A 26,032-nucleotide genomic window follows, 5' to 3' on the forward strand; every position below is an offset into this window, starting at 1 on the left:
CACCTAGGCCACACACTCCGTCCTCCTTGCAGTTCATCAGTGTTCATTTCAAAAAAGGCTTTTTGATTTATCTTGTCTTCTCGCCTGTTCTTTTCGATTATAGTGGTGTCTTGGGTGATGAACCATGGCCCTTCGTCTAGACTTTTCAATAAAAGAAAGTGATCTGCCCTCCACTGAACAGTTTTTGTCTTTCATTGTGAAGATCCATTTTCTAAGCAATTGGACAACAGCGGGATAGAAATTTCTTGGCCCTCAGTGGAAGGGCTGGAAAATAGCTGATGCCCGGTATCAGCCTGCGCTGGGATCCATAATCATCTGTGGCTGTCCTCTCAGTGCTCTGCACAAGACAGAATTGAACTTTTTACCCTTTCCTTGTCCATTTCCAGGACTGGATTCTTCCACCTCTGAAACATTACTTTTTATGCCCTTATGTCACACCACCATTGCTGAAACCCTTATCCATACCTTCATCACCTTGGGGATTGATTTCTCTAATGCTTTTCTTGCTGGACTCCCCCTCTTCACCCTTTGTAAACTTCTGCTACTGCAGAACTCTGGAGCCTGAGTCCTCTCCCACATAGTTACAGACACCCATCATCCCATCCTCAGCAACCTCCACTGGCTCTCTGTATCCCAGTCAATCAACATCCAGATCCTTGTACTAATTTTTTAATTCTTCCTTAGTCTTGCTCCATTATATCTGGAAATTCTTCACCAGCCATACATCGCAGCCTACACCCTCTATTCCTCTCACTCTGGATGTTCCTTGTTCCCTTCACTCCACCACTGAAGTCCATGCTTTCAGCCACTATACCCCTTATTTCTGGAATTCTCTTCTGAAAACACTTCACCTCACTATTTCTCTCCGTGCTTTCAAAAACCTCTTTGAAACCCGTCTTTTGTGAGTTCTGTCTCTTTCTTCCTGTCCCTCCGCCTGACTTCCTTCACTTCTTGCTCAGTGTTCACCACTCCCATTTCTCAAATGCTCTGAGACATTCTTCAATGTGAGGAGCAATATGTTATTGAGCACCATTGACACAGGTCCAGAGCAGGATGCTTGTCTACCATTGTGTATGGCATGGGGAGAAAATCTCATAACTAGGTCAGTGATTCCAGTTTAGTACTAAGACATATGGAGCAGAAGGTTCTAGGTTTGATTCTTGTTTCTGTGTCCTGGGGCTGAGATGATTGGCCTCCAACAACCACTACCATCTTCCTTTGTGCTAGGTATGACTCCAGCCATTTGAGAGTTTTCCCCCTGATTCCCATTGACTTCAATTTTACTAGGGCTCCTTGATGCCACTCTCGGTTAAAGGCTGCCTTGATGTCAAGCGCAGTCACTCTCACCTTACCTCTGGAATTCAGCTCTTTTGTCCATGTTTGGACCAAGGCTGTAATGAGGTCTGGAGCCAAGTGGTCCCGGCGGAACTCAAACTGAGCATCGGTGAGTAGGTTATTGGTGAGTAAGTGCTGCTTGATAGCACTGTCAACGACACCTTCCATCACTTTGCTGATGATTGAGAGTAGACTATGGGGCAGTAATTGGCCAGATTGGAATTTGTGGACAGGACATACCTGGGCAATTTTCCACTTTGTCGGGTAGATGCCAGTGTTGTAGCTGTACTGGAACAGCTTGGCTAGGGGCGCGGCTAGTTCTGGAACACAAGTCTTCAGCACAACATGCCAGGATGTTGTCGGGGCCGATAGCCTTTGCTGTATCCTCTGTATCAGCTGTTTCTTGATATTGTGTGGAGTGAATCGAATTGGCTGAAGACTGGCTTCTGTGATGATGGAGATCTCGGGAGGAGGCCGAGATGGATCATCCATTGGGTCCCATGATGTGTAGGATTTCACTAGGTGCCTCCTCTGGTAAAAATAACTGAAGGTTGGTGTGTTCTGGCATTATACAAGATAGTGTCATATGAGTTTTGGGCAAGTACAAGTGATTGTAATTACTCCTCTCCCAGCGACATTGTTTGCCATTGTCAATTACGGAGAATCTTCCTTTAAAGATGTCCATTCCACCCAAAGGCCAGCAGCCTAATATTGTTCATTCTAATGCAGCTGTTTTTGTATAAGGAATAGCAGCTATTTACCAGCATCTCCTTATTGATATTTATTTGGGATGGTGAGGGAGTATCTATGTTTAAGTGTTTAGACACCAGGAAATGAAGCTTTTGAATGCATTGTTATTTGCTTTTATTGGACTAAATCTTTTGAGCATGGTGAGTTTTAGTAGAGTGATATGTGTTATAAACTTTATAACCATCATTTCACAATGATTTATTTTGTACTGAATGCTAGGATTGGAATGAGACCTGACAAATTTCAGTTAATTTCACAGTGGGTCACTATTTATTAGATTATTGGATCTCCCATTGCTTTGTCTATGGAAAGTAAAGAAAAAGTGAATTTCCCTCAGAATGCGTTAGATGATGTAGATATGGGTATGAGGAGCTCCATCTTCTGGAGCGTATGAAGCTCCATCTAGAGGTGGGCAACTGCTGGTGTGACTGTCACAGAATGGTGATGCTCAAATAAGAAGTGTGGAATGTACATAGCAAATTTGATACAGATTCTCAGGAAGCTGACACCAAGAATGTGTGAACAGACACGGATCACCTTTCATGGCAAAAAGCAAACTCAGCAGTCCGTGTTTTGTATATTGCTTGTAGATTCAGAAAGTGCAATAAATCACTTTCTCCTATATCAATAGGAAACTCTTAATGTTTCTAAATGAACCCTATCTGCATACAATGGTATGAGACCCAGGGATCCTCACTATGACAGACCAATGACCAAAGTCTTTTTATATTTAAATCCATTTCATTTTCATACATTGAAATATATATACATTTAAAAATGCTTTAAAGCACTTCATATGTTTTAAATTATTCTACCAAGCACAGCAGAAAGGTAAATTTATTTTACAGGAAATATATTACAGCTTTTAAAATCAATGCACTAAAAAGTATAAAGTGAGGATGACTGAACTATTTGGAAGAGTCTTGGCATTTAAAAAAAATATTCTTGGAAGAGGCTAGACCTGCTAAATGTTTAAGAATTGGGCCAGCGCGGGTGCTGGGAACCTTGGGGTAGGACAATCCATCTATGAAAGTGGCAGAGGAGCACTTAGTCGGCACAGGCTTTGGAAAAGTTGGAGCAGGTCAGACCTGGTTGCTGCAAATTTTGAACAAATCAGGCCAGGGCAAGTAACTTGGGGGTCGGGCAGACTCAGGGTCAGCATTTGGAACCTGTAAGGAGGCGAGGCAGGCGGGTGGTAACGTTATGGGCTGAAAGTGTTCCAGGGATCGGAGGGAAGGTGACTGGATGCAATTTTGGGTTAAAAATAATTTTAAGATAGATTTTTTTAAAAACTGAAGTACTTATCTGTAACAGAAAAGCAAGATGGAGATTACAATTCAGCTTGACAAAATAGAGTGCTCTACATCAGGTGGTTAGAGCCAAGTATAAGCAGACAAAGTAGTTTTCGAAGTATACCAGGATCATAGATGTCACATTAATGGAAAACCATGTTAAAAATGAGAGTGGGTGTCATCAGATGTGGATATAATAGTTTCTTTGGGTTTCACATAGGACTTTTCAATGGGAAGTGACAGGCCCTGTTGATTTTAATATCTAGATGTTTGATGCTCAGAACCCAAATTCAAACTGTCAGCATCGTGGCTATTTTTTGGTCATCAAAAATGTGTTTTCCCCTTGTAATTTTCTCTGCTGCTCCTCTCCCTAAAGTATAGTTCATAAGGGGCAGTCACCCTCCAGTATCGCATCCATTATTCGTGTACCAGCGCTACCTAGAAGGATATTTGACTGTGCAGAACATTACAGTCTATCACAATTACGGTCGCACCAGTGTCTATGTATTTGTGTAGAGGGTTACTGTGTTGGCGCAGGAATCCTGGCTGATTTTCCCTGTTCCAGTTGAGATCAGTTTTTTTTATTTCACATCGTTAATTGCCCTGAGAACATGGTAGGCCTACAGATCGTTCTATTTATAACAATCCAGCAGCTTTTGTGGTCATTTCTTCTTAGTGGCAGCCCACAAATTACCAGATTTACTAAATTCAATTTCACAACTTGCCACGGTGGAATTTGAACACAGGAATTCTGGGTTGCTAGTTCAGTACCGTAACCAGGTACAATGGTCAGCTTAGAACAAACTCTAAGCCATAATGACGGCCATGAATAAACATAAGAAATAGCAGCAGGAGTAGGCCGTACAGCCCCTCGAGCCCACTTTGCCATTTACTATCATGGCTGATCTTCGACCTCAACTCCACTTTCCCGCCTGATCCCCATATCCCTTGATTCCCTTAGTGTCCAAAAATCTATAGTTCTCAGTCTTGAAGCATCCACCGCCCTCTGGGGTAGAGCATTCTAAAGAATTCACAACCCTCAGAATGAAGAAATTCCTCCTCATCTCAGTCTTAAATGTCCAACCCCTTATCCTGAGACTATGTCCGCTGGTTCTACACTCTCCAGCCAGGGGAACCATCCTCTCGACATCTACCGTGTCAAGCCCTCTTAGAATCTTATATGTTTCAATGAGATTACCTCTCAATCTTTTAAACTCGAGAGTATAGGCCCATTCAACTCAATCTCTCCTCATAGAACAACCCTCTCATCCCAGGAATCAATCTAGTGAACATTCGTTGCACTGCCTCTAAGGCAACTATATCCTTTCTTAGGTAAGGAGACCAAAACTATACACAGTACTCCAGGTGTAGTCTCACCAAAGCCCTGTACAATTGCAGCAAGCCTTCCTTACCCTTGTACTCCAACTCCCTTGCAAAAAAGGCCAACAAACCATTTGCCTCCCCAACTGCTTGTTGTACCTGCATGTTAACTTTGTGTTTCGTGTGCCAGGACATCCAAACCCCTCTGAACACTGACATTTAATAATTTCTCACCATTTAAAAAATATTCAATTTTTCTATTTTTCCTACCATAGTGAATAACCTCACATTTCCCACTCTAACCTGCATCTACCATCTTCTCCCCCACTCACTTAACCTGTTTATATCCCTTTGCAGACTCTATGCGTCTTCCTCGCAGCTTATTTTCCCACCCAGCTTTGTTTCATCAGCAAACTTAGATGAAGGGACCGTGTGATGTATCCAAGTCATTAATATAAATTGTAAATAGCTGAGGCCCAAGCACCGATCCCCGCGGCACCCCACTAGTTAAAACTTACCAACCCGAAAATGACCCATTTATTCATACACTGTTTTCTGTCTGTTAACCAATCCTCAATCCATGCTATTACCCCCCAATCCCATGAGCCCTAATCTTGCATAACAACCTCTTGTGTGGCACCTTATCGAATACCTTTTGAAAATCCAAATATACTATATCCACTGGTTTCCCCCTTATCTACCCTGCTAGTTACACCCTCAAATGAATCTAATAGATTTGTCAAACACTATTTCCCTTTCATAAAACCATGTTGACTCTACCTAATCATATTATGATTTTGTAAGTGCCCTGTTACAACTAACTGGCTAACTGGCCTATAGTTCTGTTTTCTCTCTCCCTTTTTTCTTGAATAGTGGGGTGATATTTGCTATCTTCCAATCCAATGGAATAGTTCTAGAATCTAGGGAGTTCTAGAAGATCAAAACCAATGCATCCATTATCTCTGTAGTCACCTTTCAAAACCCTAGGATGTAGGCCATCAGGTCCAGGGGATTTGTTGGCTTTTAGTCCCGTTAATTTCTCCAGTACTTTTTCTTTAATAATCTTAATTACTTTTAGTTCCTCCCTCTCATTAGACCCTTGATTCCCCACTATTTCTGGTATTTTTTTTGTGTCTTCCACTGTGAAGACATAAATATTTGTTTAACGTCTCTACCATTTCCTTATTCCCCATTAGAATTTCTCCTGTCTCTGCCTCTAAGGGACCTACGTTTACTTTCGCTAATCTCTTCCTTTTTACATACTTACAATCTGTTTTTATATTTCTTGCTAGTTTACTCTCATATTCAATATTCTCCCTTTTTAATCAATTTCTTGGTTATCATTTGTTGATTTCTAAAACCCTCCCAATCCTCAAGCTTATTACTCTTTTTGGCAATATTGTAAGCCCCTTAACTTCAAATGCAAAATACTGTGGATGCTAGAAGTCTGAAATCAAAACAGAAAATGCTGGAAATGTTCAGCAAGTGAGGCAGCATCTGTGCAGAATAAACATTTCAGTTCGAAGACCTTTTGTCAGAACTGGAAGATGTTAAAGTTTTTAAGCAAGGGCAGGGCGGCAAGAATAAAAGGGAAGGTCTGTGATAGGATAGAGGACAAGAGTGATTAAATGAGAAAAGGGATGATGGTGCAAGGCAAGGAGGCTGATAATGGGACAGGTTAAGAAATAAAAGATGGGTATGGAGTAACTGGTAATAGCATAACTATTACTGGCACTTACTGTCTGAAGTTACCGAAATCAATGTTGAGTCTGGAGGGTTGTAAAGTGCCTAAACAAAAAATGAGGTGCTGCTTCCATTGAGCTTCATTGGAACAGTGTAAGAGGCTGAGATCAGAGTGGAAGTGGGACAGGGAATTAAAATGGCAAGCGAGCAGGTCAGGGTCACACTTGCAGACAGAGCAGAGGTGTTTAGCAAAGCGATCACGCAATCTGCGTTTGGTCTCCGCAATGTAGAGGAGACTGCATTGTGATCAGCAAATACAGTACACTAAACTATACTTAACTTCTCTAGTTAATCTGGCCTAGAAATTCAGGCATTCCTATTTTTGTGCAATCTGCACCTGAAGGGTGAGGCCACTCACCCAATATTGGACCATCACTGGCTGGCCCTGATCCTCCCAGCTCTAGTGAGGTATGTATATTTTAAAACCTTACCTTGTTGGTTGTGAGCTGGAGTGCAGCCAGTGCCTCTGGGACAAACCAATTTTGACATGGGAGCCTAAAACAGGCATTAGGCCCCTTATTTGCATATGCAAAGGTCCTAACGTCTGTCTGAGGCATGGGCACTGCACACTGATTTATTGGCCTTTACCAATATGGTGGGCGGCACACCTCTGGCTTGTACTGCTACTGTGTTAAATACATAAGCCTAGAAATTAGACCATACAGTGCCTGAAAAATGGATGCTGTATGGTCAAATTTCTGGGCCTATATTTAACACAGTGGCAGTGCCACTCTTGTTTTAAGGCCCCCAAAGATTCAGAACACAGTTTAAGCTGACAGTCCAGCCATCCTTTTGATGGTCTGGTAGTTAAACATCCCATGACTATTTGATAAGCAGTGAGTTCTCCAACTAACACCACTAAAAATAGATTAACTGGTTAGTGGTATTTGTATGGGACCTTGCTGCCCACATATGCCTACAAATGGTGCTTTGCATTGTATTATGTAATGGTTCTGAAAGATGCAATATAAATCTACAAGTCTTTCATAGTCAGCACCTTCGCGATGCAGAAAGCACTGAATATAATGGTATTATTTTGACCTTGAATGAGTTGTCCAGAATAGTTTATAGCTTAATACGAGAGCATAAAAAAAACCTAAAGTCGCGAGAAAGTGGAGTTACAAAGAAGGTACAAGTCATGATGATAGAGATAGATACACCATCTCCATATTCAAAGCTTGAAGTTGCAATGCTCAAATTAATACTAACAGGTTTTCTCCTTTCAGCTTATTTTCAGGCATTGCTCCCAGAGTAACATGGATCAGTCTTGGTGCTTTCCTTTTTCTCGGAACTTACGATAAAGTGCACACACTGCTTCTATAATCAGTGACCAAGAACTTTGAGCTGTAACAGAATTGAACTGTAATAATGAATACAAAATTCTTAAAAGGTATTATAAATGATTTTTATTAGACACTGCCATACCTTTTGTTAGACACTTCTATATTTTACATTTCTGTAACAATGTATATTTTACCAAATTGTATAAATAAATATTTGTGCAGAAAAGTAACACTTTACTCTGTTTGCCTCCTTTAAGCAGCTGTGCCGTGTCCTTTCTGGCTATATATAAAAGGAAATATTAACTGGATAGTCATTTTACATTGTGTGGCTTGAGGCAGATTCAACATGGAAATATTTGCTGGAAGGGGGTAACATTCTGTTAGGATTTTTGACCAGATTATTTATTCCAAGATCTTTAAAATTCTACATTTGTTTCCAATTTTAGCAGTATTAATTAGTAACATTTCTACTATATCATTTCTAAGGAACAAAAATTGCAAATACAAGAACTACAGTGAGCAATATTTGGTTAACCCAAATGCTATTTTCATAATAATGCAGTCCATCAAACTATTGGCACTAACAAGGACATTGACTGATGGCTAATGAGAATTTGTTCCAAGTGCTCTGGATAAGTAGTTTATAATTAGATGATGCATTTTCAATTCCTCCAGTGTCAGAATTTGTAGTACAACTCACTATACGATCACAGGATATGACGCTAGTGACTTTTCTACAAGAATACTTCTACACCAAACTATCAAGGGAGCAACCACTGGAGATTTATAATTAAAGAATCAACTGTGTCTACAAATGAAGTAGGAATTCTGTAGTAATATGGTGTCTAATTTCGAAGTGTTTTGTTTTATTCTGCCATGTAGGTATTGATAATTATAACGTAGCTATTCAGTGGAAGGGAAAGTGGGTTTATATAAGCAGTGTTATTTTTATTATGACCTCTTGCAATAAGGCACCAGAAGGTTTTGCAAAATTTAAAAACAGCAACCAACATAACCAGGAGAAATAGTTTTAAAAATTCATGTTATTCATGCACTAAATAGGTTTAAAATATCTTCTGTAAAAGATACATATATGGAAACTCTTATGTACAAACATATAAAAACAAAACATTCCTTTGTCTGTACATTATTCCCTGCATTTACATGCTTCAAATGCAAGTCAATTGTTGAGCTACTAATACTTCCCATGGAAGCTTAAAAAAATATATACAGTTAAAGAACGCTCGAACAGGATTTTTCCCACACAAGCTCTGTCCTGTCACGTCTCTTCATCTTGTCGGAGAGGTATGCTAAGAAGAGGTGAGGTAGTAACAAAAAGCTGAAAGTTCTCAGTGCACAGGCATAAGTTTGCATTCATCTGCAATTACTTCTGATTTTCAGACGAAGTCACAAGATTGTGCTAACTGTCCATTAAGTAGTAATGTCTGTTTGACGTCAACCTCAGTGTCACTGCACAATAAAGTCTGAGGTTTTTCACACAACGATGGAGGTTGAACAGGATTGTGAAGTTCCTGAGATAACTGCATAGGTTGGGAAAACAAACCTGAAAAATTAAAAATGTTTTAAACTTGGCAAAGTTGGTTAAGAATTGTATTTTCATAATTAATCTAAATCTTGTGGAAAAACAAACTATATTTACAACTTAAGTGCTTTATCCCTCAAAAGGTTTGGCATTTGCTTAGCTTTTTCAGTTACTGTAAAATAAATTTTATTTCATGAAGTACTGTTTTTATACTTTACATTTCAACAAGAAAGTCCAAGTTCAGGCAAAACATTACCTTTTTTGTCAGCAAACATTTCAGGTGTTAAGTTTTGTGGCTGTGATGTCATCCTGTCATGGTTGCTAGGATATACAAGCCCTTGTCTCTCCCTCATGCTACTAGAAGTCCCATTGCATGGAAAATGATTTAAAATGCCTCCATCGATTCTATTCTGTTCTATACTTTGTTCCTCATATGGATGATCCAGACTTCTGTATGGTTTTGAACATTCAACTTCCTTGGAATAAATGTTGGCATCAAACCGATCCACACAGACCATTGCTGGAACACCAAATGAACCTATTTTGGAGAGAGAGGAAGCTTCTCAGTCACTGCGTTAAAAAAAATTTTTTTTAACCCTACAGCTTGGTACACATATCCATTAGAAAGCACTTTTATAGTTGAGAATAGTCTAGTTGTGTGCTGGTAAAGATGAAGGCCTCACATTCTCAAGATAGGAATTCCTATCATGACCAGAAATGCAAGGAATCATCAAATGGTTACAGCACAGAAGGAAGCCATTCAGCCTGTGCCAGCTCTTTGCAAGAGTAATCCTACTCCCCTGCCCTTTCCCCATAGCCCTGCAAATTTGGTTCCTTCAAGTACTTATCCAATTCCCTTCTGAAAGCCACAATTGAATCCTCCACCCAGTACATTCCAGATCATTACAACTCGCTGTGTAAAAAACTTTTTCTCGTGTCGCTTTTGGTTCTTTTGCCAATTACGGTAAATCTGTGTCCTCTTGTTCTTGACCCTTCTAACAATGGGAACAGCTTCTCTGTCTGGACCCATCATGATTTTGAACACCCCTATTAAATCTCCTCTCAACCTTCTCAGCTCTAAGGAGAACAGCCCCAGCTTCTCCAGTCTATCCACGTAACTGAAGTCCTCATCCCTGGAACCATTCTAGTAAATCTTCTTTGCGCCATCTCTAAGGCCTTCACATCCTTCCTAAAGTGCAGTGCCCAGAATTGGACACAATACTCCAGTTGTGGCTGAACCAGTGTTTTATAAAGATTCATCATAATTTCCTTGCTTTTGTACTCCATGCCTCTATTTATAAAGCCCAGGATCCCGTATGCTTTTTAACCGCATTCTCAACCTGCCGTGCCACCTTCAGCGATTTGTGCATATATAGCCCCAGGTGTCTCTATTCCTGCACCCCCTTTAGAATTGTACCCATTAGTTTATATTGCCTCTCTTCGTTCTTCCTACCAAAATGTATCACTTCGCACTTCAATGCATTAAATTTCATCTACCACCTGTCCTCTTGAAATCTATCACTATCCTACTCACTGTTTCACCCACCCTTCCAAATTTTTTGTCATCTGCAAATTTTGAAATTGTGCCCTGTTCACCCAAATCTAAGTCATTAATATATGTTACAAAAAAACTTATAAAAAGTAATCAGCTGTCATGACAGTTAATACATAAAGTGCAGTGAACGGGCCTCATTTACCACTAATACAAATCTACTTGTACAAAATAGGTATATTATTTTATCCATCTATTTTATCCTCATGACACTTTTATCATGGTGCAGAATTAATGAAACGTTGAGAGTGAGTAATCATGCATGCTTTTTCTTCTGTTGAGTGTCACAAAGTTTTGCTCAAAGACTGCAGAATATTTAAGAGGAGAACAAATGATACTTTAGCAGAAAGGGGAGAAATTTTAAATCTACAAAAGTGCTTTTCCCACATAGACCAGAACTAAAATTACTTAACTGGTATTCAAAGCATCCTCCATGTCCATATTCTTTCTCTTACTATGTGCTATAATCCCTCTCCAATTCCACTGGACAGAGCCTTCATTCTTTTCAGTAGTACTGAACATAAAGAATCCTTACAGGGACTGAAGGATTGGATCTTGTATAGACAGAATACTCCAATTCAAAGAATGAACATGATGTTACCTGATAGATAATCTCTCCTCTATTTATCATTTTCCACGTGCTGTAAGGAGCCCAGCCCGGTAGTGACCCGGGAAAGCCCCTTTTGGACTAAAGAACATCTGGTTTTATCATGCTGATATTCCAATTTAGCAAAGAGTAATATTCATGAAAGAATGAAGATTACTCTATGTCAAACTTTCTTCAGATTAGCACAGGATATCAATGTCAATATCGCTTGGAAACAGCTTTAGCCAATCGACTGAAGGTACAAAGAGCTCATTATCCTTATGGAGAGATAGTCTTATTCACCTAAAAAAGGTCAAAGCTCTGCAAAGTGCAGTGTTGACAATGTTCAGAGTGAACTGAAGGCTCTATTCTTAATGGATGGTTTCAAAGCACTTTTCTAACTTTTCATAGGGCTATGTGGTTACCTCCCCCTCCCTGCTGCCAATATGATGACTTCAGCTCAAACCTGCAGCGTGTGTAGGACATAAGAAAAAAAGATTTAGTACCTCTGCCAGAATAGAAACATAGAATGTGTCAGTTAGAAATAACCTGCTGACTTAGCCAGTCCAAGGTCGTGAGTAGCATAATTGGCCTCAATGTCCTGGAGCTGGGGAAAGGAGCAGAGAGGGGGAAAAAAGGGCCTATTCAGTGACATCTCCTGGCAATGCATAGTTAACAGCATTGGCAGCAATGACCCATAGCCAAACAATCCACATTACTCAGCATCTAGGCTCATAGATGAAGAATGGCCACTTGGCAAGTTATTGGAGCACTGCCAGTACCAGTGGAACCATACCTTAACAGGAGTCTTACTTACGGAGAAAAGTGAAGTGTTTATCAGACCTGCCAAATTTTAGCTCCTAATGGTCTTTCTTGGTAACTTATTTCATATATCTATTATCCTTTGTGTGAAAGTTGTGTTCAATTTTATTAAACCCTTTCTCAAAGAACAGAACTGTTTGTTTTTATTCATGTACCATGAAAACATTCCATACACACTTTACAGACCATATCCAAAGCTGCTCACCCAAAAACTTACCTGTAAACTAGAGGCTAAAATTACTAGTCTTCAAACAAGTCCCTTATACACTTTTTTGAAGCTGTAGGCAGAAATTACTATAAATTGCAACAGAATATGGATACTTTTAACTCAACTGATTAAGCATTTTTATAATTAGATGGACTTCTGTTTGCAAAAGCCACATACCTATTTTTTCTGAGCACAGTCTTCCTCCTGCTGCATGTTTACATCCATCTTTAACATTACACCCAACACAATGCTTTGTTTGTCTGCAGGGAATATTACGAGACTCCACATCTGCACAGCTTCTAGCATCAGACCGACATATACCTGCAATCAGATAGCCTATCAGAGCTTCACAATCAAATTTTAGCTGTCCTGTAAAATTATTGTTCAGTTAACAATCCTGATATTTCAGTATATGGTCACAGCTTATAAACACAATTGTTAGATGTGATATGATCTTCCTCATTCTCCAAACATAGTTCAACCTCCACATAATAATGAATAGGCCCTCATCTACCACAGGGTAAATCCAGTGGTCATTTAGTTTCCTATCCTGCTATATATGTAGGACTCATTCAATAAACAGATCACAGTTCCTATGAAAGATGGTGACATTATTGAAAATAAACACAAAAAGTAAAATCACAAGCCACTCACAGTCCTTTGTGGTGCTTACTATTTAAAGACTAGCTTGATAGATTCTGAGGAAACCATGGTTCAAACAAACACGCACACCAGCATCCAAGAGTAGAAAAGGAGTTAACCAGTGCCATCTCAACAACATCCAACACAAGGTTCTGAGGCATTATTCTACACAGGAGTTGGAGATCATTTGCCGCACCACCTGCCTACATCATATTTTGATGTGCAAGTTCAGCACATGGTTTCCCTGGGACTATACTCCTGTAGTGTGTGGAGGATGTGGAATGAAGAACAATTTAAAAATTCTCATTTGTTCAACCTCCATGTAAATACATTGTACAGAAAAAGATGCAATTTGCTGAAAATGTTACGGCCAATCTTGAATGGTCGGATCAACACAGTAGGACTTTGTAAAAGCCCTCAGATTGAAGACTGTTGCTGCTCTCAAGTTCAGTATCACAAAAGTATTTAAACTGATCAACCTACAGATGTTGAACCAAACCTTTAGTGGCTTGTAGCACTAAGATGGGTTGTGGTGTAAAGATCAGGCTTATCGTTATGCAAAGTTTTGTTTGCTGGTGCCACCTTTTCTACCCTTAAGTGTCTTTTAGTGATGCTACTGCGGCTGAATACTAGTAAGGTACTGAATTCAAAAGTATTAGTATCCTGGCAGCAAATGCCTCAGGCAGAGAAAAGGCATAAAGTTCTCTTAATATTTACTCACTATCCTTTCTCCCAGTTTCAAAAATCATATACATTGCACTCAATAAACCTTATCCTACTAGCTCTCCTTAAATGTGTTGTAAAAGAAAGCAAGAGTGTTTTGGAGACAGAAGATTGGGTAGACCAGTTAATGTAGACTGTATAAAGTTTGTAGAACATACCAAGTTGTGTGAGAAATCAACAAGCTCAAAGGATAAAAAAAAAGCACAGACAGACAAACATTTAATACAGTCAACCCCACATAAAATAAACACCTGTTTATCACAAATGTTTAGCATGGCAAGATTTTTTTTTGTGTGGTTGACTATAATTTTTCAAACAAAATAATACATAGCTGTAGGAATGTTTATCTTTAAAGTGTGCCTTGTTGCTATGGCAGAAAAACTTAATAAAAAATGAGGATTAAAAACAAAATCAATCATACCATTACTCTCCATATGCCCATTGGGAAGTGTCACTGCTAGTTGCAGATTGCTACTACCATCCACCCTGACACATGTTTCCTGACGCTCAGACAGCGTCCCTTGTGAAGAGAGGTAACTTGGTACATCAGGCGGTACAATGGTTTCATCTGCAATATATGCACAGACACATGCTAAGGTAAACACAGGTGTAAGGCTGACAGGTCACATTTTTCTTTTTACACCAGAATTACAATTGAGGATTGGCACATCGATCCTCCCTAATTCCAAACATGACTCAACCCACATAACGTAAAAAGCTCTTTTGATTGTTTTTAATTCATTAACTACTGATTAAATGAAAGCCTGCTTTAGCATACAAATTAGCAAGCTCCAGAAAAATATTGACATCACGCAAACATTTCTCAGTTTTGTAACTTATGTTTGCTTACAAGTTATTGCTCCTCGTGGAAAAAGGTGTATGGTAGGATACTGCTTATGTTATTGGACTAATAATCCAGAGAATGTGAATTTGAATTCAGTTTTTTTAAAATCTGGAAATAAAAAGCTGGTATCAGTAAAGAAGTGACCATGAAGCTGTCAGATTGTTTTAAAAGCCCAATTGGTTCACTGTTTTAGGGAAAGAAATCTGCCATCATTACTTGGTCTGGCCTCTTTGTGACTCCAGTTCCACACCATCATGGTTGACACTGCCCTCTGAAGTGGCCTAGCCAGCCACTCAGTTCAAGGCAGCGACCTGCCACTACCTTCTCAGAGCAACTGGGGATGGGCAATAAGTGCCGGTCTTGCTAGCGACGCCCACATCCCCAGAATGAATAAATAAATGGGGGAAAGAATAGTGAAATTATATACAAGAAAAACTGTGCAAAGGAACCAAAATAAGGGGTATGGTGGTGTCAAATAAGGTACTGAGCTGCATTAGCAGAAGATACAATACAAATAAGGTGGCATTGCTGCTGTAAGAGATATTAGTCAGACCCCATTTTGAGTATTGTGTACAATTCTGGTGACCTAATCATGGGAAAGATACGAGTGCTCAAGAGGGTAGAGATAAGCAATGATGATTCTGGATATCAAGAATTTAAACAGAAGAAAGCGAAGGAGATTGGCATTTTCTTTGAAAAGGAAATATCAAAGCGACCTAATTGAGATTTTCAAAATTAAGAGGTAATTAAAGTTATCTGGGCAACTGTTCACTATGGTGAAGGATTCAAAAACCAGTGTTAAAAATTAGGAAGTCATATAAGTCATATAAGCTACCAATGCAAAATGAACAGGTTAGTTGTTGAAGTTCTTTCTCACCCTCAATTTTACACAGATATGTTAATCTATGAAAGTTTTACTACTTCTAAAATTAGAGAACAGCTAAGTGGGTGTGGGCACTATTTAGTGCAGTTGAATCAAAACTATTTTGGCTGTACTACTGCTACTATATCCTTAATTTACTGCAATGTACAATACTTTGCATAGCTTGATTTCCAAACATATTTGAGTAGTGGGAGGAAACAGACGTTTTAGTGGTCAACAATGTTAAGTTATTAGCTCTGTTGCTTGTTAGAAAAGATACAGACCACTGAAGACAGCACAAGTTGGTCCTAAAGTTCAAAACCTTCATTTATAGAGAGTATGGATTGAAGGATATGGTATCAATGCAGGTAGATGCAACTGATCTATCAAAATGGATAAGGTAGGGCCTAATGGTGTTTTTCTGTTTCCAAAAAATGCTTGTGAACAAAGTCTGATGATAATGACATAATTGACATGGCCAGAATATTAAAATGTCATAAAATTGCTTACCAACATTTTTAGCCAAAGAGTAGTTTTACCAATTTATGCAAAATTCAATGAACAGAAAGAAGCAGGATTTTTCCAGGGACATGAAACTGCAAAATCTATTAAGTTGGCAACAGGATTATAGAGGAAATGCCAGAGGACCATATACAACATTTCGGTTATACTTTAGATGCCACTGATCTGCTGTATGGGCAAAAGAATTACTGATTTACGATCCTACATAACGACTGCACTTCAGACTAATTGTTGTATGTTAAGTGCTTTAGGATCTTTGAGACACCTGATCAGGCATTATATAATAAGCTCTTTCTTTCCCCACCTGTATTGGTGACACTGTATTCTTCACTCTTCTTCCTGGTCTGGTAGATGATGCATACCCATACAAGTGAGGTAATCACAATACTGCAGACTACAGCAATGATGACAATGCCCACAGTCATAGTTCCATCCCTTTTGCTTTGTCCCACAACACAACCTGATGATGGTAAAATGCTGAGGTGGCTGTGAGCTCGCTCAGTGCCCAGTGTATTAGACATCTCGCATGTGTATTTACCCCCATCATCCGACACCACATTTCGTATGATTAGCAGCTGGTTTCCAGGTGTGAAGTGATGCCTCTCTGTAACCACAAGGGGTTCATCACCTTTTAGCCAGGTTATCCGTGGGGATGGGCTTCCTGATGCCATGCACTGCAGAGCCACAGTTTCGCCAATCACCACAGTTTGGTCATCAAGAGGATAAACCAACGATGGAGTTTCTAGAAATACAAAATGAACAGGTTAGTAATTGAAATTCTCTCTTACCTTCAATTTTACACATTTTAATCTATGAACAGCTAGTGGAAGTTCGATATTATTTAGTGCAATTGCATCAGAACTGTTGGCTGGGACATGTGTCCTCCAATTACTATTATAACATCAATGTGCTGCCATATGCAACACTTTTGAGTGTATTTGAGTTGGATGGTGTGGGTTGGGGGGAGGGGGGGGAAAAGAGAGAAAAGAGGTGGAAAAGAGAAGTCTCAGACCAACAGCATCTTATTCGCTGCACTGCTAGTTAAAAAAAGAGTTTTTAACTCTCTCAAAAGATATTAATCTGAATGGCATGTTTGGCAGAAATTCCTGACACTAGTGTTATTTCTATATCTGTCAATTTCCCATTCTAGTCTGCAAATTGACTTAGGACCATTTCCACTTAAGTTTTATACCCATGGTCAAATGAGTAAATCTGGGTTGATAACACAGGGAAAAATTAAGTTATTGACTTTTAATATGTTATAGAATCATAAAGGTTACAGCACAGAAGGAGGCCATTCGGCCTATCAAGTCCATGCCGGCTCTATGCAAGAGCAATCCAGCTCGTCCTGTTCCCCCACCCTATCCCATAGCCCTGTAAATTTTTTCCCTTCAAGTACTTATCCCGTTCCCTTTTGAAAGCAGTGATTGAATCTGCCTCCACCACCTGCTCTGGTAGTGCATTCCAGATCCTAACCACTTGTGTAAAGAAGTTTTTCCTCGTGTAACCTTTGGTTCTTTTGCCAATCACCTTAAATCTACATCCTCTGATTCTTGACTCTTCCGCCAATGGGAACAGTTTCTCTCTATCTACTCTATCTAGACCCTTCATGATTTTGAATACCTCTATCAAATCTCCTCTCAACCTTCTCTGTTCTAAGGAGAACAAACCCAGCTTCTCCAGTCTATCCACGTAACTAAACTCCCTCATCCCAGGAATCATTCCAGTAAATGTTTTCTGCATCCTCTCTAAGGCCTTCACATCATTCCTAAAGTGCGGTGCCCAGAACGGGACATAATATTCCAGCTGTGGCCAAACCAGTGTTTTATAAAGGTTCATGACTTCTTTGCTTTTGTACTCTATGCCTCTATTTATAAAGCCCAGGATCCTGTATGCTTTTTTAACCACTTTCTCAACCTGTCCTGCCACCTTCAACAATTCGTGCACATATACCCCCAGATCTTCCTGTTCCTGTACCCCTTTTAGAATTGTACCCTCTAGTTTATATTGCCTCTCTTCGTTCTTCCTACCAAAATGTATCACTTTGCATTTTTCTGCGTTAAACTTCATCTGCCACGTGTCCGCCCATTCCACCAGCCTGTCTATATCCTCTTGAAGTCTATCACTATGCTTCCAAGTTTTGTCTCATCTGCAAATTTGCAAACTGTGTCCTGTACACCCAAGTCCAAGTCATTAATATATATCAAGGAAAGCAGTGGTCCCAGCACCGACCCCTGGGGAACACCACTGTATACCTTCCTCCAGTCGGAAAAACAACTTTTCAGCACTACTGTTTCCTGTTACTTAGCCAATTTTGTATCCATGCTGCTCCTGCCCCATGTTCTAATATCAGTAACAATGCCAAGTTAACCATCCCTTCCTGTGTTGTTTCAGTGCACTTTCTAAAGCTGACAATCTAATAATCTTAACAATTGATGGTAATACTATAAACATAAAACTTAACTCAAAGAACAGTCTAAATATACATTCATATCTGCACATTACATTTAACACTAAGGAAATGTGGAATAAGTAAGGTGGCAAGCTACTATAGAGATGATGTTTTCATTGAAGAAATAACTAACATAATTAAGCTTTCTTCATTCCATCATCATCTCTACATTACAAGATACCAACCCAGTCGTACCTTTGAGGAATTTTAGTTAATTTACCTTTGGCATAATAGGGGCAAGATCAACTTTTCTCCAGGTTATTAAACACATTGGGTCGAAGATTAATGGCACACAATTTGTACAAGCAATGGCTTGATGGGCTGTAGGACCTCATTAAGATTAATGGTACGGCCACATTTGAAATACAGTATGCAATTTTCAGCATCCTCCCTTCAAAAAGGGCACCAATGCACCGAAGCCTAAGCACAGGAAGTGTTTAGCAGTGATTTGTGTACGCTTCTGAAGGTTAAAATCACATTCTCAAGAGTCAGAAAATGGTCTGCAACCAGAGAGGATTCTTAAAGTGATCTAAAACATGGGCATCTATTAAAATTTAGGTTATTTTGTGGCTCCAATACATTTTGCAGCCAAGAAACCCAAGATACTGAGAAACAAAACCAACACTCATCTACCTGTCCACTGCCAGGATCCCCTGATCAATACCGTAATCTCCCTCTTCCCCCTCTGTTAATGTCGACAAGGGGTACAGGCACAGTCAATATGATTGAAGGTCAAGGTTCAAAAAGGGCCTGGTTACATTTGTAATGCACCTTTAAGTTCCAAATTGTGGGAAAGAAACAGAAGACGAAATCTGCAGTCAGATTAGAGCAATTAGTCAGAACAACACAATTACTGTTCAGAGAGATTATGATTATCCATTTATCGATTAGTACAGAGAAAAGGAAATGGAATTCCTAAAATGTGTGCAGGACTCCTTCTTCAAGCTGTATCTTTAGTAGGCCTACAAGAGTGGAGACATTTCTAGATCTGGTGATGAGTAATGAAATAGATCAGGTAGATAAGCTAAATGTGATGAGTACCTTGAGAGTAGTGACCAAAATATGATATGGTTTAAGATCCAACCAGAAAAAGTCAATACAAAAACTAGAACACCAAGTTGAAGTAGGGCAAATTTCAGAAAGATGAGGAGCGAACTAGCTGAGGTGAGGTGGAAGGACAATTGGCAGACAACCACAGAGCAGTAGTGGGATGCTTTTTTAAAAAAAGATTGCATATATACAGAATAAATATATTCCATTAAGAGAGAAGGAAATTAATAGGATGCCATTGATGAATAAAAAGAGGTTATAAACCAATTAAGATTGAAGAAGCCTGTAAGGACTGTAATAATGAAAATAATAGAAGAAAAAATGAGGTTAAGAGCAAGATAAGGAAAGCTGAGCATATAAGGAAATCAAAAGGAACAGTAAAGTGTCTTACAAGTATATCAGTAAAGAGAGAATTGTTGAAAGTGAGGTGGGACCTTGGAGAGGAGAAGACAGTCAATTTGTAGATATTGAAAAAGCACTTCGCATTAGTTTTTAACTCAACAGAAGGATATCGAAGAGGAAGTGAATCTTGGAAGTGGTTAAGATTGAGACGAGCGTTATTGTGATGGATAAAAAGGAAAATTTTAGCTAAGTTAGTCAGGCAAAAGGGAGACAAAGTGGTAGGGCCCAATCCTAGGATCCTGAGGGAGATGAGGGGGAATTGCCAAGACCTCAGCAATTATATTCCAGGACTGTATTGAAGGTGGATGTATGCCAAAGAATCGGAGAATGGCCAATTAGTAACGCTTTCTTTTTAAAAAAATCTGGGTAATTACAGGCGTTACTATAACATTTGTGGTAATGAAAATTTCAAAACCTATAATTAAGAATTAAATTACCACATATCTAAATAAAGAGAAAATTGAAGTAGCCAGCACAAATTGCATAAAAAGGACAATAATGCTGGACAACACTCAGAATTCTTTGAGGGAGGTAATAGACTTGGCAGATGATGGAAATGCATTGGCTGTAGTGTATATGGACTTTAAGAAAGCCTTTGACATGGTACCACACAGAAGATTATTAGAGAAGATTAAGCTGTATGCAGTTAGCAGAAGGATAGCAAACTGGATTAAAAACTGGGAGAAGGGAGACAACAGTAGGAGTTAACAGTTTTTCAAAGTGGCTGAAGTAGGTAGTGGTGTCCCACAGGGTTCAATTCTGGGACCATTGTGCACATCAATGATTTGGATATTGGCCTACAGGGAGTAGTGCTGAAATTTACAAATGATACCAATATAGGAGATAGTCAATTTTTTTTAGAAGACCAAAGGAAGCTGCAATGGGATACTAATGTGATGGGAAAATGGCAGATGAAATTCAATGTCAGTGTGAGGCAATACTTTTTGGTTTTAAAAAAGCCATAATTGTACTCTGAATAGTAATTGGCTTTGTGATGTGAATGAGCAGAGGAATTTGGGGATACAGGTTCACAAAACATTAAAAGCAACACCTACGGTTGATAAGGTTGTAAAAAAAAAAGGTAATGGAATTCCAGGTTTTGTCACAAGCATAGACTATAAAAGCCAAGACATAATGATGAGCCTATATAAAACCTTAAAAAGACCTCAGAGTACTGTGGGCAGTATCCGGCTCCACACTACTGGAAGGATATTAAGACTTTAGAGAATGTACAACACAGATACACTTTAATGCTGCTTGGTATGGGTAAATACGAACACAAAGTTGAAAATTTGGGTCTTTTTTCACTAGAACAATACAGATTATGGAGCAATATGATAAGTGTTTAAAATAATAAAAGGCGGGTACAAGGTAGATAGAAGCCGACTGTTTTCAGTCGTTAAGAGGGGCCATAGATACAAGATTAAATGCAAGAGGTTTAGAACAAGGGTGCAAAAGAAACTCCTAGACACAGAGTTGAGAGGTTGTGGAATTCACTTCCAGGGTCAGTAATTGAGGCAGAAACTATGTCAACATTCAAGATCAGATTGGATAGGTGGATGAAGGAAATGGGGATAAGGGGATATGGGAACAGGGTGGGTAAATGTGATTCGAATTGTTTGTTCACATGGAGAGAACACATCGACACAGACTGTTGGGCCAAAGGCCTATTTCCATATTGTGACTTGTCTGTATTTCTATATTTCTGGTACACCAAAATGATTGATTGGGTTTTGGTCAAAAAAAGTAATATTAAACAGAGGAGCAACTTTATAGTCTGTATATTATAATGTAGTTATACTAATTATACTTTATAGAGAAGCCTACCCACCACAGTTTAGACATTTATAATCAATATATAAAGGTTAAAGAAGGAACAGCATACGAAATGGAGTCACTGCAGGACACAAGCAAGATGATGTCATTGGAACAGTTCAGAGAGAAGGTAGATCCAAAATAGTAGGTCTTCCTAGGAAGGGAAATACTTCAAAGAAAAATCTTACCAACCAAGAAGTATCTTGATTCTTTTAAAAATAGGTGAGAGAACTTTATACAGAAAACAATTTGTTTGCTTATGCCTCTGTGTTTATCACAACCCAAATCTGCATTGATTCGCACAAAGATTGTATCAACAAGTTACCATGATAAGGGATAGGGAGCAGTAAACTATCTTAAATGGCCATGAACTAAAAGTAGGAGCTCCAAATTTTCCCTAAGAAAGTGGAATTAAATATTTGAATTCACCTTTGCCACAGTATTTTACTTTGCAATGAATTAACGATTTTGGATCTTAAGGATCAACAAGGTCATCTATGTGCGGAACCACAAGAGATGGGTGAGATCCTAAATGAATATTTCACATCGGTATTTACGGTTGAGAAAGGCATGGATGTTAGGGAACTTGGGGAAATAAACAGTGATGTCTTGAGGAGTGCACATATTACAGAGAGGGAGGTGCTGGAAGTCTTAACGCGCATCAAGGTAGATAAATCTCCGGGACCTGATTAAACGTATCCCAGGAGGTTAGGGAGGAAATTGCGGGTCCCCTAGCAGAGATATTTGAATCATCGACAGCTACAGGTGAGGTGCCTGAAGATTGGAGGGTAGCAAATGTTGTGCCTTTGTTTAAGAAGGGCGGCTGGGAAAAGCCTGGGAACTACAGACCGGTGAGCTGGGCATCTGTAGTGGGTAAGTTGTTAAAGGGTATTCTGAGAGACAGGATCTACAGGCATTTGGAGAGGCAGGGACTGATTAGGAACAGTCAGCATGGTTTTGAGAGAGGAAAATCATGTCTCACGAATTTGATTGAGTTTTTTGAAGGGGTAACCAAGAAGATAGATGAGGGCTATGCAGTAGACGTGGTCTACATGGACTTTAGCAAAGCCTCTGACAAGGTACCGCATGGTAGGTTGTTACATAAGATTAAATCTCACGGGATCCAAGGTGAGGTAGCCAATTGGATACAAAATTGGATTGACGACAGAAGACAGAGGGTGGTTGGAGAGGGTTGTTTTTCAAACTGGAGGCCTGTGACCAGCGGTGTGCCTCAGGGATCGGTGCTGGGTCCGCTGTTATTTGTTATTTATATTAATGATTTGGATGAGAATTTAGGAGGCATGGTTAGTAAGTTTGCAGATGACACCAAGATTGGTGGCATTGTGGACAGCGAAGAAGGTTATCTAGGATTGCAACGGGATCTTGATAAATTGGGCCAGTGGGCCGATGAATGGCAGATGGAGTTTAATTTAGATAAATGTGAGGTGATGCATTTTGGTAGATCGAATCGGGCCAGGACCTACTCCATTAATGGTAGGGTGTTGGGGAGAGTTATAGAACAAAGAGATCTAGGAGTACAGGTTCATAGCTCCTTGAAAGTGGAGTCACAGGTGGATAGGGTGGTGAAGAAGGCATTCAGCATGCTTGGTTTCATTGGTCAGAACATTGAATACAGGAGTTGGGATGTCTTGTTGAAGTTGTACAAGACATTAGTAAGGCCACACTTGGAATATTGTGTACAGTTCTGGCCACCCTATTATAGAAAGGATATTATTAAACTAGAAAGAGTGCAGAAAAGATTTACTAGGATGCTACCGGGACTTGATGGTTTGACTTATAGGGAGAGGTTGGATAGACTGAGACTTTTTTCCCTGGAGAGTAGGAGGTAAGGGGTGATCTTATAGAAGTCTATAAAATAATGAGGGGCATAGATAAGGTAGATAGTCAAAATCTTTTCCCAAAAGTAGGGGAGTCTATAACGAGGGGACATAGATTTAAGGTGAGAGGGGAGAGATACAAAAAGGGTCCAGAGGGGCAATTTTTTCACTCAAAGGGTGGTGAGTGTCTGGAACGAGCTGCCAGAGGCAGTAGTAGAGGTGGGTACAATTTTGTCTTTTAAAAAGCATTTGGACAGTTACATGGGTAAGATGGGTATAGAGGGTATAGTGTAGGCAATTGGGACTAGCTTAGTGGTATAAACTGGGCGACAGGGACATGTTGGGCCGAAGGGCCTGTTTCCATGTTGTAAACTTCTATGATTCTATGATATTGAATTTTTAAATCAGAGGCAATTCTGAACAAAATATACTATATATAAATGCTGAATCCACCTACTCAACACTGTGAGGGAAGCATTAGCTGAAATGGCGCCAGCAATATTTTGAGCTGTACAGCTGTAAACTCCCATATCTTCAGTTTTTACATCCACAATAAAGAAAACATCATCTTCAGGCATCACATGCATCCGTCTCTCGCGAGCAGCAGGAAAATCCGTGCCTCCGTCCTTCTGCCACGCAATCTGTGGAGTTGGGTGACCAGTGGCCGCACATTCAAGACGAGCGTTTGCTCCTGTTCGGATCGTTATATCTCTTGGAGTCTTAATGAATGATGGTAACACTGTAAACATAAAACGCAACTCAATGAAGATTTAGTACAATTTAGTTTCTTCAAACATTATAAATGAAATGAGTTGAGGATGAATGGTCACTTCAGATCTCCTTTGCCCAACTTACTTAGATTAAACGCAGAAGGAGAAAACTGAAGTAGAGCTATCAGACCTTTTTTTAAAATCATATAAGCAAACAAATCCTTCTTACAAGATGTCACTAAAGTTTGGGACTTTATTGGGATGTTTGCACTGCAAGTTCTCCAAGAACACGTCCTGCCAGCTGTCTGCAAGCCAAACATAAAACTGCCAGGAGCCGCTAAGACAACTGGTTTGGAAAACCTGAGATCTGTGCTTTGGGGACCAGTGGCACAAACACCGCCCAATATAATACCAGAGATCAACAGTAAGACCTGTGCTTAAGGAAGCAGCAACACAAATACCCCAGTGACGCCAATGTAAGCCGTGAAACCTGCACTTCAGGGACCAGCATTGCCAATACAACACTGACAACAATATAAAGGAGCCTTAACACAATCAGTTTTTTAAAAAAAATAATAGAATAATTTGTTGCATACCGTCTTGGTACAATGTTTCAATTTGTTTTTGCTGCAGCTTTGAATATCTGTAAAACATTTTTTTTTAAATGCAAGCTCATCCTCAAAAGGATTTTTTTTAAATATAGGAATAATAGGGATAGCAAAATAAAAATTAAATGTTTACACTTTCAAACAGATTAAAACCAAACTGCTGCAGTACTCACACAACTTTGCCAAGTTCACCAATTTTTAATGTGGAAACGGGTGCAGAGGTTTAAAACTAGCCCTTACTGTTGTCCTATTTTCCTCCCATCCACACAACCATTTGAGTTCAAAACAACTCAACAGCCTTCTGCCAGAACAGTTTACTTTTGTATTACCATAGTGCAGGGTCCCAAAGGATTTTTCACATATACTTAGATATGTTAGGATTAGCATACTTGATTTCCTACTCATTGCTCCAGAAGCAACTTTAGTGACACATTGATACTAAAGAATAACCACAACTCTAAAAAATATCCTGGAAAACATCTGAATGGATCCTCCACTGGCTTGGGTAAACTTCTGATTGACTCAGGGTTTGAGTAGTGTTGTCCATCCAGGCTAAATTTTGATCCAAGAGTGGTCCCTCATTGTTCTCCAATCAATGGGCAATCAACATTGCACTCTGCCAAAGGAATTGTTGCACTATCTACCCAAAAGCAACTGATTTGACCCTGCACCAGAGCCTGAAATCAGGCCACAGCTAACTATAATATTCATAGTACAAGTCTGTTGTGTGCCAACTAGAGTCCACTGGCCCTTGACACTCTGCTCTTTTAAGTAATGCTCCAACCATATGGGTGGGATTGGGTGGAATGGGGGGGGGGGGGGGGGGGGGAGTTGTCAATCATCAGCATCAGTGAAGAGGCTGAAGGGAAATTCCTTGAAGCATGTTCTACTTCCAGGGCTATCTCTTCAGGTCATGTCTCCCTCCACTACCATGGATACCATTAACATAATAGGCTCAATTGCAAGCATCTCAAACAATCTTGTACCAGCAGTGATACAAAAGAGGTTAGTAGATCACTGAAAAAGGTTTGAAGCAGGAAGACAAGGCAACCACAAATGGTGTAGAAACTCAGGATCTTTTTGTAGCAAGTTCAAATTGCAATATAAATACAAGCATCTTTAAGGTTTAC

At 39.6% G+C, this 26,032-nt stretch overlaps 2 protein-coding genes across 9 annotated transcripts in view; one reads left to right on the forward strand and one right to left on the reverse strand.

Moving 5' to 3' along the window:
- slc25a26 (solute carrier family 25 member 26) overlaps positions 1-7,953 on the forward strand; it is a 213,009-nt gene extending 205,056 nt beyond the window's left edge. For 4 of the 5 annotated variants that reach the window (XM_067998865.1, XM_067998869.1, XM_067998871.1 and 1 more), the window contains one exon: positions 7,667-7,953. In XM_067998865.1, coding sequence (XP_067854966.1) covers positions 7,667-7,763 — 97 coding nt within the window. In that variant the 3' untranslated portion in view covers positions 7,764-7,953. The remainder of the gene's footprint in view (positions 1-7,666) is intronic. The other variant, XM_067998867.1, reaches the window with a different exon arrangement.
- Positions 7,821-26,032, reverse strand: part of lrig1 (leucine-rich repeats and immunoglobulin-like domains 1) — a 119,164-nt gene continuing 100,952 nt past the window's right edge. The window contains exons 14-20 of one of the 4 annotated variants that reach the window (XM_067998863.1): positions 24,042-24,323; positions 16,332-16,769; positions 14,221-14,367; positions 12,612-12,770; positions 9,523-9,804; positions 9,384-9,438; positions 9,119-9,287 (exon numbers count right to left, since the gene is read on the reverse strand). In XM_067998863.1, the coding sequence (XP_067854964.1) occupies positions 9,218-9,287; positions 9,384-9,438; positions 9,523-9,804; positions 12,612-12,770; positions 14,221-14,367; positions 16,332-16,769; positions 24,042-24,323 (1,433 nt within the window). In that variant the 3' untranslated portion in view covers positions 9,119-9,217. Of the gene's footprint in view, positions 9,288-9,383; positions 9,439-9,522; positions 9,805-12,611; positions 12,771-14,220; positions 14,368-16,331; positions 16,770-24,041; positions 24,324-26,032 lie in introns of all 4 variants that reach the window. The other 3 variants (XM_067998862.1, XM_067998861.1, XM_067998864.1) reach the window with 3 other exon arrangements.

The sequence above is a fragment of the Heptranchias perlo genome, chromosome 17 (assembly GCF_035084215.1).
Source record: "Heptranchias perlo isolate sHepPer1 chromosome 17, sHepPer1.hap1, whole genome shotgun sequence".
NCBI classification, from domain to species: Eukaryota; Metazoa; Chordata; class Chondrichthyes; order Hexanchiformes; family Hexanchidae; genus Heptranchias; species Heptranchias perlo.